This window comes from Helianthus annuus, chromosome 13, assembly GCF_002127325.2.
Source record: "Helianthus annuus cultivar XRQ/B chromosome 13, HanXRQr2.0-SUNRISE, whole genome shotgun sequence".
Lineage (NCBI taxonomy): Eukaryota > Viridiplantae > Streptophyta > Magnoliopsida > Asterales > Asteraceae > Helianthus > Helianthus annuus.
Genome location: NC_035445.2, coordinates 39,193,041 through 39,211,392, shown reverse-complemented (window position 1 = coordinate 39,211,392; position 18,352 = coordinate 39,193,041). Strand labels below are relative to the sequence as shown.

Below are 18,352 nucleotides of genomic sequence, written 5' to 3'. Positions count from 1 at the left end.
TTGTACCAAGCTCATGAAGCACGACAAGGGTTTCCGGGAATGCTCGGTAGCATTGATTGTATGCATTGGGCGTGGCAGAACTACCCGAATGCGTGACGAGGCCAATATACGTGAGGTGATCACGGCCATCCAACCTTAATACTTGAGGCCGTGGCCTCTCAAGATTTGTGGATCTGGCATTCTTTCTTTGGTCTCCCTGGTTCACTTAACGACCTCAACGTGCTATACCAATCGGCGATCTTTAGCGATGTCGTTAATGGAACCGGTCCGGACACCAGTTTTTCGGTTTCTGGGGTTGAGTATAGACGCGGGTATTATCTTGCTGATGGAATATATCCGTCTTATTCTACAATTGTCAAGACTATTCCATATCCCGAGGACGAAAAAAGGAAAAAATTCGCCAAGCGTCAAGAAGCTGCAAGAAAAGACATCGAACGTTGTTTTGGTGTTCTACAAAAAAAATGGGCCATCATTGAACAACCGACACGTGCGTTCACACCGAAGAGATTGCGCCTTTGTATATACGCTTGCATTTTGCTCCATAACATGATTATTGAAGACGAAGGTCGGGCGATTTGTGAGTATGATGAGAATGCATCTATCGGGAATACTGTCCCGGTAGATCCGGCGCAACATGATTTAAACTCGTTCTCGCTAACCAACGACTTCACGCATGCAAACCTTCAACAGGATTTGGTAGAACATATATGGAACAACGCAAACGGCGGGGACGGTGACGAAGACGATAGTGAGTAGTGTAATTTTTATAAATTTTAGGTAGTGTAATTTTTTTTAGGTTATGTAATTTTTATTTATGTTATGTAATGGATTTTATCATCTTCTTTTATGTCTTATTTTTATTTAAATTTTGAATTGTTTTTATAAAGTTAAACAAATAAAAAAGTTGAACAATAAAAGTTAAACAAATAAAATAAATCTTTCTATACTAATAAACAAAAATCCTTTTTGGACACGTGTTATTCTCTGGTAATTTCTCACATTTATTTTTTTATTTATCTCTTTTATTAAATAATAATAATAATAATATTAAACATCAATTTAACTAAATATATTTATCTCTTTTGTTTTCATAATCTAAAATTGATTTTTTTTTTAACTTTAAAGTTTCAATCTTTGGCAATTTAAGTCTAAAGTTTCAATCTTTGGTATTTTAACCCATTTGATTAATTTGATTTTTCACTTCTAATTCAAAAGTTTTCATCTTTTGCAATTTAACCCCTTTAATTTTTTTTTTACTTTCAACCCAAAGCTTTTTATCTTTCGCAATTTAATCTCAACACTTTTTTTACTTTCAACTTTAGTCTCTTATATACTTTTCATCTTTCATAAGTTCTCCGTTTAACGTGTCATTCTAAATTTCCGAGTTAACACATCGCAACGTGCGTGTGAGGTTCAATGTTTTTTCATCTATTTTTTCCTGTTTTACATGTCCGTCGCAGCGTGTTTACTTTTCCCGTTTGATAGGTCTGTCGCGACGTGCGATTAATTATTTTTTTATTGGTTTTACACATAGGCTTGTGGTCATGTGAGAAACATTTGCCTTTCATCTAACATGATATGTAACTAATGAATCCCCCGCCGCATTGCGGCGGGTGGTAATTCTAGTTAAACAATAAAAATAAAATCATGTGGGGTAGGCCCATCCTCCACCCCTCTCAAAATGCAAGGAGGGTCATCCTCTATGGGATGATGATGTGACGTCTACGTGGCGGCTCATCCCCTTAGGGATGAGGCTCTTCATACCCTCAAGTCTAAGCAATAAACAAGGGACTATTCATGTAAAATACTCGTAACAATAAGGTGTTGTTTGTTTTTCCTAAGAAGAGCTTCCTGGCCTCTTTTGTCTGCGCGGCGCAGACTACGCGCAGACCTTTTGTTTTGCAGATTGTTTGTTTTTCAGAAGAGATATCATTTAAAAAGGTATGCGCGTCCTCTTCCCCAAACAGATGTGGACCTCCCACTTCTAACCACTTCAAACCTCTTCTCACAAAAACACAAACATAACAAAACCCCAACACCTCTCCTCCTCCTCCCACCGCCGCCTTCTTCCCCCACAGCCGTCGCCGCCGTCTTCTTCCCCCACAGCCGTCGCCGCCGTCTTCAACACCGGTGGTGGTTTCACGGCGGGCAGATCCGGAAAATGCCGCCAGAAGTTCTCATCAGAAAGAAGGCCACGATGCTTCCGTCGTCACTCCAGTTGCTCAAGGTAGCGTTGAGAACTTTTCAAAAACGAGTAACGAATGACTGATGTTAGAGAGAGCGGTTGGGCGAGAAGTGACGGATCTAGTGGTGTGTTCGCCGGAGGATGGTGGTCCGACGGTAGGTTGTGGCGTATTGGGGTGGTTGTGCGACGGTTGTTGGTGGAGTATTGGGGTGGTTATTATAGAGAAAGATAGATCTAGAAGATGGTAGGGTTCTTTAGATGGTGGAAGATGAATGACGAGAATATTGAATTTGATCTGTTTTATTTCTTTCATCAACAAATTTAATTATTTTATTAGTTAAGTTACCATGTTAAAAAAAAAAAAAACTAAATAAATGCAAGATAAGATAGTTTACCTGCACATAGATCCGAAAGTTCTCATATGAATTTTGATGTTAATTTTCGGTTTATGATGTCTATTATGTTATTTGGTGTTATTTCAGCAGTTTGCAGAAGTTAAAAAACAAACAGTCTTCTTCTTGCAGACTGCAGAGGTTTAGTCCACCTCTTCTGCTACAGATGTCTGCAGATGTGGTCCGCAGACTGCAGACATTTTACCTTTGAAAAAACAAACAGCACCTAAGCAATAAACAATAAACAAGGGACTATTCATGTAAAATACTCTTAACAATAATGACGGCTTTACTGTCAAGGATACGCCAAATCAAACAACCGCAAAACCCTTTTTCATTTCAAACACACACAAATTCTTCAATTTCATCTGCAAAAACCTCTATTTTCGAATATCTCAACAACGAAAACCGAATTCAACCGTAAGTCTTCACTCTATTCAGGTAATTTGATCGATTTGATGCAAAAATTTGCACCAGTTTTCTATTTTTGTCAGTGATTTGTATTGATTGATCGCATGCACATAACAGTTGTAACTCTGTATGTTCTTATTTTCTTCTTTTCATTGATCGTATTGAGTTTTTCAATTTGATCGTCGTAGAAGGTAGATTTATGTGGTGAAATTGTTGTGGTAGATTGTGAAACCCTAGAATTTGATAAAACCTAATTATTCTGTAAATATCTAGGTTATAGAGGTAATTTGATCGATTTGATGCAAAATTTTGCACTAATTTGATGTTTTTACCGGTGATTTGTATTGATTGATCGCATGCACATAACAGCTGTAGCTCTGTTTGTTCTTATCTTCTGGTTTCTAATGATCGTGTGGATTTTTTCAATGAGATCGCGTTAGAAGCTTAGTTTATGTGATGTTGTGTTGAAATTTGTTGCGGTAGATTGTGAAACCCTAGAATTTTATAAAAACCTAATTACTCTGTAGATATTTAGGTTATTGAGCTGCTTTGATCGATTTGATGCAAATTTTCAGCTAAACTGATGTTTTTGTCGGCGATTTGTGTTGATTGATTGCATACACATAACAACTGTAACTCTGTTCGTTCTTAGATTCTGTTTTTCATTGATCGTATCAATTTTATCAATGAGATCGTCGTAGAAGCTTAGTTTATGACTTATGTGTTGCTGGCATAGTTATCAAAGGCGCTAGGCGCACTCAAGGCGCATAGACCTTGCCTGGGGCCTAGGCGCAAAGCGCAAAAAAAGCGAGGGCCTGAGAAAAAATAGGCTCACAATAATATCATCTATTTAGTACCAAAAGTTCTAAATATTAGTGTGGAGAAGTAGTTTTCCTTAGATAAAAGTAAAAATCTTGCTGGAATCTTGCCAGAATTTAGAGAATTTGTCCGGGAACTCTCCAGAATCTTGGAATCTCACCGGAATGTGCGCCTGAGCCATCACCTAAAAAATTAAAGCGCATTTGCCTTGATTTAAAGCGCAATTGCCTCGCCTCGCCTAGAAAATGGGCCTAGGCGCAAGAGGCGATGGCTTTTAACAACTATGGTTGCCGGTTGATTTTGTGTTTAGGTTTGTGCTAAAATTGTTGCAGTAGACCTATAATTTGATATTTCAATGTTGTGAGGGAAGACAAGTATTCAGTTTATAAAGTCATGCTCTGATAGAGTTATAAGTTAGCAATTTACATAGAGTTTGATTCTTAAATTTGATCTTATAAGAAAAAGGATCATGCATATATGTGAATTATTGAAGGTTCATGTTTGTTCAGTGACTAATGTCTGTGTTGTAAATCAGGTGTTCATAATTTCGTGTTCTTTGATTTTTGTGTGATTTATATGATATAGGTTACAATATGATATGATATCAAACTAACACACTTTACACAAAAACTTAGTATGGTTTTGTGACTTCGTCAACAGGTTACAACCAATATCATCCCATATTTTGATGTATAGGAACTATAGGTGCACAAATCGGTTTTTGGGCCCAAACCGGTTCGGTTTCGGTCAAAGAATGTCAAAGTCGCTTTTTGCCCAAACCGGCTCAGTTTGAAACCGCTTTATAAGTGAATATGGATCGGTTTTGTTTGAAACCGGTTTTTATTCAGTTTGGTTAACGCTTTCAACGGAGGTGTTTGTTAAACCGATTACAAACAGGCAGTTCAGTTTCAAACCAGTTTAGCGGGTCGGTTACGGTTTAGGAACCGGTTTGGGTTTGTGAATCTGTTTTTTTTTTTGCCACCTCTAGTAGGAACTGAAATAAGGAAACTGTAATTACCATAGCTCAAAAGTAGCCAATCGTTCTGAATTTTAAGCGTGTTAATTTTTTGCTAATGGTTGGCGTATCTGAAACTGTTGCATTTAACTTATCATTAATTTGGCTGAGTTGTATGGTTTGTCAAATTATGAAATTGATTTTAACTTTTAATGTTATTTTCAGTTAAAGCTGTTATCAGGCATCCGCTGCTCATAGTTCTTACCGCGAGAAATTATTTGATTGTGATTTTGAAGAAACAATGTCAAATGGAGAGGTCAAAAAAGTTTCACCTCAAGATTTACAACTGGTATGCTTTTATGCGTGATTTTTGACTCCTTAATCAAAAAATACTTCATCTTTTTACTAGTAGTAAAGTAAACGGATGGTCCCTGAAGCTTACCAAAAATTTGGATTTGGTCCCTATGGTTTACCAAAATTTTGGATTTGGTCCCCGTGGTTTACCAAAATTTTGGATTTAGTCTGTAGCTTTCCAAAAGTACATGGATGGTCCCTGCACTTTGTATCGCATTTAGTCCCCAACTTTTTCCAAAAGTACATGGATGGTCCATGTGGTTTGCACTTTGTAACGCATTTAGTCCCTAACTTGGACATGCTAAAACCTTTAGATTTGTTGGCTGGGGACTAAGTGTGTTGCAAAGTGCAAACCACAGGACCATCCGTATACTTTTTAAAAGCTAGAGACCAAATCCAAAATTCTGGTAAACCACAGGGACCATTCATGTACTTTACTCTCTTACTAGTTTTGGATTCTTTATACTCCAATCCTCTGTTTCTGTGTAGCACGTGTTACTAATACAAGTTACTTTGTTATTATCTAATTGAATTCAGTTATTTGTTATGTTCTTATTCAGGTACAAAATCTTATAGAAAGGTGTCTTCAGCTATACATGACTCAAAAAGAAGTTGTTAGTACTCTACTACATCAAGCAAAAATAGAACCGAGTTTTACTGAACTTGGTAAGATGCACACAAAATTTGTACATGTTTTTGCCTTCCGTGCTTCCGTTCAGAAGGAACATTTGTGATTTTATAAGTCATTGAGTAAAATGCCATTTTTGTCCCTGAGGGTTGGCCAGTTTTGCAACTTTCGTCCAAAGGTTTGTTTTTCAGCATCTGGATCCAAAAGGTCTGAAATATTGCCATTTTCATCCGGCTTGTTAACTCCATCCATTTTTCCCTGTTAAGTCAGAGGTATTTCCGTCTTTTTTGCTTAAAGGGCAATTCGGTCCTTTTCACTTTATGTAAAAAGACCAAATACCCCTGAAAAAGGCCGAATTGCCCCTTTAGTTAGCAAAGAAGATGGAAATACCTCTGACTTAGCGGAGAAAAATGGATGGAGTTAACGAGCCGGATGAAAATGGCAAGATTTCAAACCTTTTGGATCCAGATGTGGAAAAACAAACCTTTGGACGAGACGAAAATGGCATTTTACTCTATGTCATTAGTTAATGTCTTTATCAGTTAATAATTAACACATGAAAGACCACGTGACTTCTTTATAAGCTGTTGATTTTATATTTTTATCATGTAACACGGGTATTATCTTTCAGTTTGGCAGAAGCTTGAAGAAGAAAATCAAGATTTTTTCAAGGCTTATCACTTGAGATTAATTTTGAAGGACCAAATATTGAAATTCAATAAATTGCTTCAGACACAAGCCGAGCTGATGAGTCAGATATCCCCTGCCACGTCAGCAACTTCAGTTCCTATCAATAATGGATCTCATGTTTCTTTAAGTAAGAGACCATCACTGTTAATCGTTTTTGTGGCAAAATGGGTGGGTTAGGTTTGGATCAAAACGTGTGAGGTTTTGGTATGGGTCGTAAACGGGTCGGGTCGGTTTGGCCAGAAATACTTGTCTTTAAAGTTGTTTTTTTTTTATTCTGAACAATTAGTATGTCAAATATGATAACAAGTATAGTATTATTTTAATAATAATTTGTATTTTTAATAAAACAATTTAAGGGTGTTTTAAACATTAAAAATTCACTCTAGGTTCCTTTCAAGCTATTTTTCTAAATACGTTTCGTGCTTTTTTTATGTACGTTTTTTGTTGGTCTACGTTTTGTTCAGAAACGAGTCAGGTCCGTCAAATATAATATGGTTCCACTAGGTGGTATAAATTCGAGTTACTTTCCATTTCGACTACACCGCAACGCGTGGTACAATTCTTTAACATAAAAACACTATTTTTATGCGTGCTTATTTTTTAAGTACGTTTCGTTATAAATCCAAGTTGGTTTACGTTTCGACGTAAATTTTCTCAGTAACAAGTTAGGTCAAATATAATAATACGTTTCTTTGCTTATGTTCATGTGCGTTTTCAGTTGGTTTACGTTTTGACGTAAATTTTCTCAGTAATGAGTCAGGTCAAATATAACATGGTATAAGTTCGAGTTACTATAAGTTTCGACGTCACCGCAACACGCAGCGGGTCAATTTCATAAGTTTCTAATTCCATTACTCATAATTTTCTTTATATAACAGTGCACCAAAACTCTTCATACCATACATCAGATAACACACAATCTATGAAGCTTGAAAACATGCACCAATCAGCAGCAGCCAAATTGCCAGGTGGACTCACTAACGGTGCGTCATCACTCCACCCATCTATGCAATCAGGTGTCAGTATGTCTACTTTGCCCAGAAGAGATGACGTGTCACCAAACGTACTAATGAATCAGAATTCAAATATGGGAATGATACACGGAATGAACGGTGAAGGGATTATCAAATCAGAATCCTGTTATGCAGAAGAACCCGCGTTTATGTTCAATCCTGCTAATAATGTTCTAGAAAGGCATCCAGTTATGCCAGAGGTGCCTGTTGCTTCATTTATTGGCGAAGAATCGAACGCGAAGACTGTGAATGAACCGATTGTGGATCCTGATGCACCGTCGTTTGGGTTTTTGGGCCAGATCCCTAGAAACTTTAGCCTGTCGGATTTAACGGCTGATTTCAACATCAGTTCAGGTTCTCTCTCAGTGATATCTGTACATAAAAATTTACTCTTTGTTACTAGAGGTAGGAAAATGGACGAGTCGGGTAATGGGTTAAAATGGGTCCGGTCAGATTGGTTGGTATTAGAAAAGAGTAAAATGTGGTCATGCGGAAAACATTCTTTATGTTTACCAAAAATGGCAGGTTCTGTCCTTTATGTTTAAAACTTGCCGATTACATCCGCTACGTTTATATTTGTTACCGAGTTAGTCCTTTAGCACTAACTGAGTTTGTTTTAACAGTTAAATCCCCTCACATGCCAAACGTGTGAGGGTGTATTTGACAATTTCTCTCCAATTATTATAAAACCAACATCAGCATTCAAACCACAATCTTATGGTATTCGCTTTGTTATTATTTCCGTGGGTTGAATACTGTTGTTGGTTTTAAAGGAATTGAAGAGGATTTGACAAATATACCCTCACATGTTTGGCATGTGAGGGGATTTAACTGTTAAAACAAACAAATTAGTGATAAAGGACTAACTCGGTAACAAAAAAAAATACACGTAAAGAATGTATTCGGCAAGTTTTAAAGATAAAGGACGGAACCTGCTATTTTTTGCAAACGTAAAGGATGTTTTCTGCAATTTACTCTTAAAAAATAGTACAATTAGTTTTAGATATATGGTTAGAGGGAAAGTGGCACAAAGTTTATGGTTATGATTGTTACTATTATCCTAATCGGTTTCATTATGTATAAAAAAAGAGTAAAATGCCATATGCGTCCCTGAGGTTTGGCTAGTTTCGCGACTTTCGTCCAAAGGTTTGTTTTTCCGCATCTGGATACAAAAGGTTTCAAAACTTGCCATTTTCATCTGGCTCGTTAACTCCATCCATTTTCTTCGTTAAGTCAGGGGTATTTCCGCCTTTTTTGTTAATTTAAAGGTAAATTCGGTCTTTTTCACTTTATGTAAAAAGACCGAATTGCCCTTTAAGTTAACAAAAACATACAGAAGTACCCCTGACTTAACGGTGAAATTGGATGGAGTTGACGAGCCAGATGAAAATGGCAAGATTTCAAACCTTTTGGATCCAGACGCGAAAAAACAAACCTGTGGATGGAATTTGCAAAACTAGCCAAACCTCAGGGACGAATATGGCATTTTACTCCCAAAAAAATAGAAAAGAATTGGCAATTGAACCGTCCTCAAAATTATCTGTTTTGACCCATTACTGATTCGTATACATTTTGCTTCAGATATATTGGACAACTATTCTAGGTCACCCTACCTAGCAGCAGATACAGACTTTTTGAATCCAAATGGTAATGGAGACATTCAAGGTATAATTTCTTTTTTCTTCAAAACTTGAAATATGTTTTTGTTCTTAGAAATAAAAAAAATTAACTATCAACTGTGTAGATAGAGCATGTTTTTTCAAAATTAAAAAGGAAATATTTAAAAATATTAGTTTCTTTTTTTATCAGAGTCAGGGCAGATCTTGTTTTCCAAATCCATTTTATTTGAAAAGTGTTAAAAGTGTATAGATTGGACTTTCTACTGCCATAAGTAAATAACAATGGGCAACAATGAAGAGATGAATGGTTTAAGCAGTTCAAGGTTTAAAAAATGGAAATGAGTTTTGAGGCGTTTTCCCTCCGCCTCATGAGGCGTAAGCCTCGAGGCGAATCGAGGCGGAATTAAAAAATAAATATAAAAATTATATCTCTTATAAAAATAATAGGGTAAATTACATTTTTCGTCCCTCATCAAATTAATCAAAGTCATCAAAAGCACACATAAAAAAGACATGAATTGCTGAAATTGACACAAAAAATCAAAAACAAATATCAAAAACCCCTGAGGTGCAGCGGCCTCAACCCTTCTAAGGCGCACATACAATAAAAACCCCCTGAGGCGCACATATAATAAAAACCCCCTGAGGCGCAGAATCGTTTTTTGGGCGTTTCGTCTCGAGGCGCAAGCCTCAATCGTTTTTTAATACCATGATGCTGGTATACTATGCCTCTAACGGAGTAACGGGTCAAAATGGGTCAAGGGGCCAAAGTCTATAATCTATATATAAAGCATAAACCTCAAAAAACGTGTAATTTCAAGAATTAGATTGCTGTTATACTAACTAGGTTTTTAATCGTATGTAACACATTAATTATTTATAAAACACAAGAAAAGAAAAAAAACTAAAATTATATGTGAGTCCGCCCATTCCAGCTTTTGACCCATTTTTAGTTTTGTGTATACATTATTTGACCTTAAATTGCATGGTATATCTTTAGGAGTCTTGAAGGTCAATAAATATTTGTGCGTTTTTTCAAATAACCAACCTGACTTGACCCGACAATTGTTTGTATTGCAGGTCGACATTCAGCCCATGTAGACAGAACTTTCGGTAAATAATTCTTGTATCTGAATTATCAAATAACGATACAATGATGGATGTTTGTTTAGATTGCAGTTTCTTTAAGCTTGTTTGTTTTTCTTGTTTCTATATAGTTTGGTGATTTGCTATTTCTAGGATTTTTCTTTAATTTATTTTGGTTTTGGTATAATTGTAGATGTGAATGATTATTGACTAGGTATCAAATTGGTTTTGTTTTTTCTTTTTTTGCGTGACTCTTGTAATGTATTATAACAAATGTGCCATAAATACTGTGTGTATTTACCTTCATTTAAGAACAATTATAATGAAATTTCAGGGTTAATATATGCTTATGTAATGTTGGCACATAAATTTATTCTTGGACGTTGCAAATGTATTGCACATACTGTAGTGCATTTATGAAATATACTTGTTATTTTGGTAATAATAATCAATGGTAAATACAATTATTCAAGCAACCCGGCCGTGATGGATGCCTTGGTTGTGGAACAACAATAACATTGGGCACAAACAAATATACAAGTAAAATCGAAACATTTGAGACGGGTGTTAGAGTATGCAACCGAGTATGAGATTAGTTTAAAGAAGTCGAATAGGTTTATTAGGAGGGACCTGAACATTTTATTTATGCATTTTTTAATTTTTCTTTATACGTTTATAATAGATTGATCTACAAAGACATCTCCGATCTAATAACACGCTACATCTGTGAAGGACATCCATCTTATGTAGAGTATAGAGAGATGGGATAAGCTTTGAGTTATTGATACTGTTGAATCATTACTAACCTGACACGAGTATACGTGATATCTAACATGTAATGTGTAGTCGAATACAATCATGTGTATAAGAAAAAGTTCTATTAGTTTTGAGTTATTGATGTAGTTGAATCATTGCTAAACATTCAATTGTATCAAGTAGTTCCTTAATTATATTTAATTTAACTTTGAGTTATTAATGCAGTTGAATTATTGCTAAACATTCAGCTTTATCAAGTAGTTCCTTAATTATTTTTAATTTAACTACAATTTACAATAAAAAAACCAAACCCCTAATGATTACCTAGCTCATTTCTCGGCTAAAAGGGCTATGGGGTGAGTTGATTGGTGGAGATCCTTGTTTCCCCGGAAGAGTAAAGCTTCTCATACTACCAGATAAGTCCGTCACTGACTGGTCCAAGTTCTTTAATTATAAGTAAATCCCACCAATAGCAAAACTAAGGTAGTGTCTGAGGAGGGTAAGATATAAACAACCTTAACTCTACCCCGAAGGAATAAAGAGACTGTTTCCAATAAGACTCCCGGCTCGATAGTAGCTTTGCATCAAGCCTTGAACATAAGACGCATGACATTCAGCAATCGGGACAAAAGGCCAATTAGTGTATGTATCCCCATGTCTTTCAGCTATCAGCGGCACCACATGATGCATGATCAACCGTCTGTCGCTTTTAGCGTTATTTTTATGAACAACGTTAAAATTAGTGCACTTTCACTTTTGTCCCCAAGGACCTACACATATATGCGCGCACCGCAAGCGGACGTTGTTTAATTATATATCTATCTACAAAATCAACGAAACGTAAGTGATCTTGATACATCTAAAGGGATTTAAGTGATATTGCCACAAAATCAAAGGACCTTTTAACAATGTATTAACGGGACCCACATTGAAATTTTCAAATTAAAGTTTTTGCAGTTTATCTTCCCCTACGTAATCCAGATCTTTCGGTACGCTTCTACGCGCAGACGCTATTTTTTCAACAATCTCCAGATTTAGATCCACAAAATGGTGAGTTTTCATGATTTCATATGCAATCGTCCCTATACAGTTCAGTTTTCACGTATGCATTAGCCTTCTGATTGTTTTGTACAATCCGATCAAACGTAAACAACTTTTTCTTCAAATTACTTCGTAATTGATTGATTTTCTTTTAATCGAGGTTGAGATTGTGCACGAACTGAAGAATCTACGTTGACAATGAATTAATTGACGCTAGTTTTGGTGTTTTCTGATGATTTAGCGTATTTAGTAGTGAAATTGGAGATTTAGGGTTTATTGATTTCGTATGCGATCGTATATATATACTGTTTCGTTTTCCTGTATACGTTAAGTTTCTGATTGTTTTGTGCGATCTGACGAAACGCAAACAAATTTTTCTTCAAATTGTTTTGTGATTGATCGATTTTCTTCTAATTGAGGTTGAAATGTCACACGAACTGATGAATCTGCGTTTAATATAGATGAATAGATGCTAATTTTGGCGTTTGCTGAATGATTTAGTGTATTTTGGTAGTGCAATTGGAGACAGGGTTTATTGATTTCGTATGCAATTGTATTTATACACTGTTTAGTTTTTATGTATACGTAAGTTTCTGATTGTTTTGTACAATCCAATCAAATGTAAACAACTTTTTCTTCAAATTGTTTCGTAATCGTTTGATTTTCATCTGAGGTTGAGAATTTGCTTGAACTGAAGAATCTGCATTTAGAATGGATTAGTTGATTCTAGTTTTGGTGTTTACTGATGATTTAGTGTATTCTAGTAGTGAAGTTGGAGAATTAGGGTTTAGTTTTCACATATACATTGAACTTCTTATTGTTTTGTTCGATCTGATGGAATACATGCAGCAATTTGTTGTTTGATCGTGTTTTCTTTTGCAATTTATAAGAACTTTTGTTCGAACTAGAAAATCTGTGTTTAGAAATGATGAACAGATGCTACTATTGGTGTTTGCTGATGATTTAGCGAACTAAGGTAGTGAAATTGGAGATTTAGGGTTTTTGATTGACATGAAGAAGTGAAACTAATAAGAATAGATGTTAAAATTTTGAATGCACAATGTAATGGTGAAATTATTCTTGTTTCTGTTCTGTTATTCTAATTCATTCTTGCTTTGCAATTGGGATTTCAGGGAGTTTACGGAGAACAATCCCGGAGAGAAAAGCCCAGAGGTCGTAATCATGGGTTAACTCAGCAGAAACGGCAAGAGATCAAAGAAGCATTTGAGCTATTCGATACCGATGGATCTGGTATGTCGTTAATCTCTAGTTTTATGTAACCGAGACCTGGTTTTAAAATGCGCGCATAATGCGTGATGCGATGATGTAAACTGCATCATGGTTTCATGATGCGCATGTGATGCGATTCGATGTGGCACTTTATATAGTTCATCGGTATTTGAACAAATTATGTCATGAATTGCACAAAACTGACCAGAGATGAAGAGAATATCTTATATTTTAGTGTTTAAAACTTCAAAAGTTCAAATATTAACTCTAAATATTTTTTGGTACTTTTAATAACGAACGACTTGCATACGTGATGTGTGCATCGGGTTTTGGGATCCAAAAGCATCCAAGTGGCTAGCGCCTTTTAAAACCAAGACTTGAGAGTAATTTATTGAACTTAAGCTGCTTAATCTCTTTAAAATATAGGGACCATTGATGCCAAGGAGTTGAATGTTGCCATGAGGTATGTGATACCATTAGAGGTGCAAATGCGGGTAGGTCAAAATGGGTAATTGTTGGTATGAATGGGTCAAAACGGATCTAGTTGGATTGTTCCAAATTACATTTTGTTCCAGACATTTTACATTTTTATAAATATTTATGATTACAAAAGATAAGTTGATTCAATAGTTTTACACTATCAGCTAAAATGATCTAAAGCGTTTACGTGTCAAACTTGCATTATGGGTGGTTTTTGACCCGTTTGACCTGTTCTGTTTTAAGCTTATTCTTTCAAATTTACCTGTTTTGAGTTTTAAGCTTATTCTTTCAAATTCTTTCAAAGATATCGGTTAACCAAAATTGACATGATAATAAGTAAGTGGGTTGCAATCATGGTTGTAAAAATCCCGACAAGTCTCTGATTATCGGAGGTTCACTGATTAATGTTCGATTAATAACTAGGCGGTCAATGGCTATCCTATTCTGGCCAAATCCTGGCCAAAATTTTGACCAAACCTTATAAATTCCCGTCAATTACTTAAAAAATGGGTCAATGAGGGGTTAAAACATGTCTACTTTAAAAAACTACATATAAAAATGTGTGTGTATATATAACTAAAAATTACATATAAAAATCCCGATCCGATTAATCGCTAGTCGGTACCCCATCGACCGACTAACGCCTAGCGATTCTTACAACACTAGTTGCAGTTGCTGCCTTTTGGTACATGACTTATGATATGGGATTTATGCATACAATGATATCTAAAGTTTAAACTTGATTTCATTTTCAGGGCCCTTGGTTTTGAAATGACAGAGGAGGTATCTTCTAATTGCTGTTGATTTTCATTTTGTTCTTACTTTACTGAGAAACTGTCTTCACTCATCAGTTTAATTCCTAGCATTTGTCCTTTTAGCTCATTCTTCTTAAGTGAACCGTACCTCACTTGTTTTCTACACAACACTGTTCTATAATTAGCATTTGTTAACTAGAGCTGTGTTGGGTAATGGCCTAACGGGTCAACTGGCTTAGGGTAGAAACACATCATTTCAGTATGTTTGCTAGCACTTTTATTTGCCAGTTTCTGGAATTTTTTAGATATATCATTAATGCATTAATATGATTATATAAACAAAATAAGCGGTAGTGTGAGGTTTAATGGGGAACACTTGAAAAGTGGGGAACAATGCATTTAAGTATTTGACATGTTAAATATATCATAAAAATTCAATTTAAATTGATAAAAATATTTTTTTTTTTCAAAAAGTTTTTGGAGCTTTTGTGTATAAAGATGTTTAGAAGCTATTCCAATGAAAAAAAACATTTTTGTACCTTTTTTTCCTTTTTAAAGTATTTTTTTTAGTTTTTTTAGTTTTTATTTTTTTTTATTAAAAAAGTTTCTACATATATTTATATGCAAAAGCTCCGATTTTTTTTTCTTTGAAAAAAATAAATTTTTAACATGTTAAATTGAATTTTTATGGTACATTTATGTTAAATGCGTTATTCCCCGGTTCCCTACTTTTTTAGTGTTCCCCATTAAACCCAACCCATAGGCGGTAGTATCTATCTTTGTATAAAGGGAGTTAGGAGGTTGTATGTGTTAAACAAAAGTTGAGAAATTGCCACCTCTGTCACACATAAGTTTGTTTCTTTTCCCCCCTTTTAAGCTTTATTGAATCTTGTTATGTTATTAAAAATTGCCCGTTTTCAAAATTTTCTAATAAATAATGAATGCAGTAATATGATTAAATAAACATAATTATCACTTGTATCTTTGATTCTTTGTATAAAGCGATTTAGGAGGTTGTATATGGTAAACATCAACTACAGTTAACTTTTAACCCGTTTGACCAGCCTATTTGACTTATTTGAGATTAGAAACAACAAAAATCGACCTTTTTTAAGTAATGGGTTGAAGTTTAGCTTTTTTATTATATTTTCCCTTTTTAAGCTTATAGAACCTTGTTATGTGCTTAAAAGTTGGTTAAATGTGTAGTTCTTTTTTGTTGCATGATGATGCAAACTTCACTTTATTCATTTATTACACCTTTGTAACTTGCAACGTCTCATATTTCTTTATATTTCAGCAAATTAATCAAATGATCGCTGATGTGGACAAAGATGGCAGCGGTGCAATTGATTTCGATGAATTTGTATACATGATGACTGCCAAAATCGGTGAACGGGACAGCAAACAAGAGCTTACAAAAGCATTCCAGATCATCGACCAAGATAAAAATGTAACCTTGTATATAGTTTTTTTATTTTTAATTAGAAACTAATGTTTCTGGTAAATATGCAGGGGAAGATATCAATTCAAGATATCAAGAATATTGCTAAGGAACTTGGTGAACATTTCACTGATGCAGAGATCAATGAGATGGTGGAGGAAGCAGATCGTGACCGTAAGTTCCTTTTTATTTTCTTTCAAGTTTTTTTTGTTGCAAATATTTATTTTTATATTTTTTTTAAGTTATGTACCAAGTAGGAAACAGAGAGAGAGAGAGGGTACCACTAGAGGTGCACAAAAAACCCGGTTCCGGACTCAACCCGACCCAAAATAACCGACCTGGAAAGGTTCCTACCCTACCCGACCTGTAGGTATAGACCGGTTTCACCTCTACTCAGTCAGAACCCGGACCGAACCGGCCAAAACCCGAAAAAACCCCGGCCAAACTTGTCAAAACCCGGTTTAAAACCCAAATGTACCCGGAACCAGTTCTAACCCAGAACTGGTTGTTGACTTTGTTGACCAAACCCTGACCTGGTTTCTACCCGGTACCGGTTCTTAAGAAAACTTGTTTTGTGCACCTCTAGAGACAACATTTATTTATTAAAATGTAAAAATAAAAGAAATGGGGGCGGCACCACGGTAAGCGCTTGAGTCCCTCCAGCAGAGGTCTCAGGTTTGAATCCAACTTCCGCTGGTTTGACAGGACCCTTGGTAACATAACCCTCTTGTGTTGCGTTTTACTTGATTCATTGGTTAGCATGGCTTTGGTGGGGTTTCATAATTTTTCCGGTAACTAATTATCATGCTAACCAAACATCATAATGAAATGCTATGGATCATTCAATCCCTTCGTCCTTCATTTCTGTTTGGATTTTTTTTGGTTATGTGTGGCTTTTTTTTTTTTTTGAATGGTTTAGGTGATGGAGAAGTTAGTGTGGAGGAATTCATGAGAATGATGAAGAGGACTTCATATGGATACTAGGTGACTTTTATCCACTGCCTATTCCTTTGATCCTACGGGGTGTATAGTCCACTTATATCTTGATGGTAAATAATAAATTGTTGGTTTTTATGTTATTATTTTCGTACCATCCATTTGAGTTTGTTATCCGAGCTATGAACGGGAGATGTTAGAGATAATAGCGCCGCATATGTTTATGTTGATTGATGGTTTGTTTTGGTAATTACACTTGGTAATATCTTGATGTGGTAATCGTAGCTTTTCTATTTGGTGAATGCTATCGCTTATTTCTTGCATGATGAATCCCACAACTATGTGGTAATCGCGGCTTTTTCATCTTTATCTTTAGTTTAACCATCCTGTTTTACTACGGAATTGAATGTGTCATGAGTTTACTTTGTATGAGTTTGTAGGTTGAACTAAAAGAAATGCTATCTACCAAATGAGAAGATAGACTCATCTAACAATTTGGTAATGATTGTAGGCTAAAATCTTTGAATTCCTAATTCATTTTTATGGTTTACGTGTTTTAGTCTAGCAAACGGGTTGGTTGGGTGATGATCTTAATGAATGCATACCAAAATCGGTTGGGGTCAAAACGGATTGTTTTTAAAAAGTATTAACTTGGTTATGAATAAATTAGGTTCTTAACAAAATGAGTTGGGGTTAAAGTTATTCTTTCATATATAAAAAAAGTAACATATGGGTGAAGAATATGTTGACGATGGTGGCCAAGAAAGACACCCATAATAGTAGTTTCTTGGCTGTCGAGGTGATGGTGTAGGTGGCATCGTAGTGATGATGGTGTCGGTGCGGTGGCAGTGTCGGTGCGGCGACGGTAGAGGTGATTCTGGTGTTGGACTCCATTTAGGAAGCATTTTATAAGACTCTTATGTCTCATTTTTACCCAACTGTATAATTTTGGTATACTAGAATTGATATTATTGACCCCAACCTGTATTTTTTATACATTGTTCATGTATATATGAGCATGTCCAATGGCACAAAGCGGATAAAGACGTGGATGCCAAGAGGCGTCAAGATTCGGACGGCGGCAATGGATGATTCGTTTGGATGGTGTTGTCTGGCTATGCATCTAGATTTCCAAACGCGAGCAAATGTTCATTGTTTTATAAGATAACCATCGATCCAGCATCTCAATGTGCGAAAATCCCTTGTGAACTGTACATCAAAAGACAGAAACTAAGTTTGTAGAGGCACTAGTCAACTAAAACTTACAAAAATGTGTTTTGTAAGCATACAATCGGTCCATCGTCTTTGGCTATTCGACCCTACAAACCACACTCCAACCACTTAAACTACTAGCAACATGTGACCCCAAACACCCAAATGACATATTAGAGTTCTTGGAATCTTTTTTAAAATAAATTAAAAAAAAAAGAAGTCATTTGTAAGAGTGGTGTTAACCACATGAACTCTTGGTCTGCTCATTCCTTATTCGTGCCCACGAAGCATAAAACAAAACCCCCACATGAACTCTCCGTCTACTCATTCCTTATTCGTGTTTTTGTTC

The 18,352-nt window shown here is 35.6% G+C and overlaps 2 protein-coding genes across 3 annotated transcripts; both read left to right on the top strand.

Moving 5' to 3' along the window:
* Window positions 1–2,857: 2,857 nt before the first annotated feature.
* On the top strand, window positions 2,858–10,496 carry LOC110897751. 2 transcript variants are annotated; one of them, XM_022144481.2, is made up of 7 exons: window positions 2,858–2,997; window positions 4,988–5,111; window positions 5,677–5,782; window positions 6,376–6,561; window positions 7,313–7,801; window positions 9,029–9,112; window positions 10,147–10,496. In XM_022144481.2, exons 2-7 carry the CDS (start codon window positions 5,064–5,066, stop codon window positions 10,185–10,187), a joined length of 954 nt encoding a protein of 317 aa, XP_022000173.1. In that variant the 5' UTR covers window positions 2,858–2,997; window positions 4,988–5,063; the 3' UTR covers window positions 10,188–10,496. The 2 variants fall into 2 exon arrangements, with proteins under 2 accessions (XP_022000173.1, XP_022000171.1); XM_022144479.2 differs by having other exon boundaries at window positions 2,868–3,018.
* A 1,316-nt stretch (window positions 10,497–11,812) lies between these two features.
* Window positions 11,813–17,093, top strand: LOC110897752 (caltractin). The gene is made up of 7 exons (XM_022144482.1): window positions 11,813–11,958; window positions 13,083–13,200; window positions 13,606–13,642; window positions 14,415–14,442; window positions 15,712–15,864; window positions 15,927–16,029; window positions 16,775–17,093. The coding sequence occupies exons 1-7, from the start codon at window positions 11,956–11,958 to the stop codon at window positions 16,837–16,839; spliced, it is 507 nt and encodes a 168-aa protein (XP_022000174.1). The 5' UTR covers window positions 11,813–11,955; the 3' UTR covers window positions 16,840–17,093.
* The last annotated feature ends 1,259 nt before the right edge of the window (window positions 17,094–18,352 follow it).

What these genes read in the sequence shown, in the direction of transcription:
- LOC110897752 (XM_022144482.1), top strand. An exon ending in GAGTTGAATGTTGCCATGAG is followed by an intron (nt 13,643 to 14,414) that starts GTATGTGATACC and finishes TTTCATTTTCAG; the next exon opens with GGCCCTTGGTTTTGAAATGA. An exon ending in GTTTTGAAATGACAGAGGAG is followed by an intron (nt 14,443 to 15,711) that starts GTATCTTCTAAT and finishes TTTATATTTCAG; the next exon opens with CAAATTAATCAAATGATCGC.
- LOC110897751 (XM_022144481.2), top strand. Translation starts at nt 5,064, where the DNA reads ATGTCAAATGGAGAGGTCAAAAAAGTTTCACCTCAAGATTTACAACTG. An exon ending in CACCTCAAGATTTACAACTG is followed by an intron (nt 5,112 to 5,676) that starts GTATGCTTTTAT and finishes GTTCTTATTCAG; the next exon opens with GTACAAAATCTTATAGAAAG. An exon ending in ACCGAGTTTTACTGAACTTG is followed by an intron (nt 5,783 to 6,375) that starts GTAAGATGCACA and finishes ATTATCTTTCAG; the next exon opens with TTTGGCAGAAGCTTGAAGAA.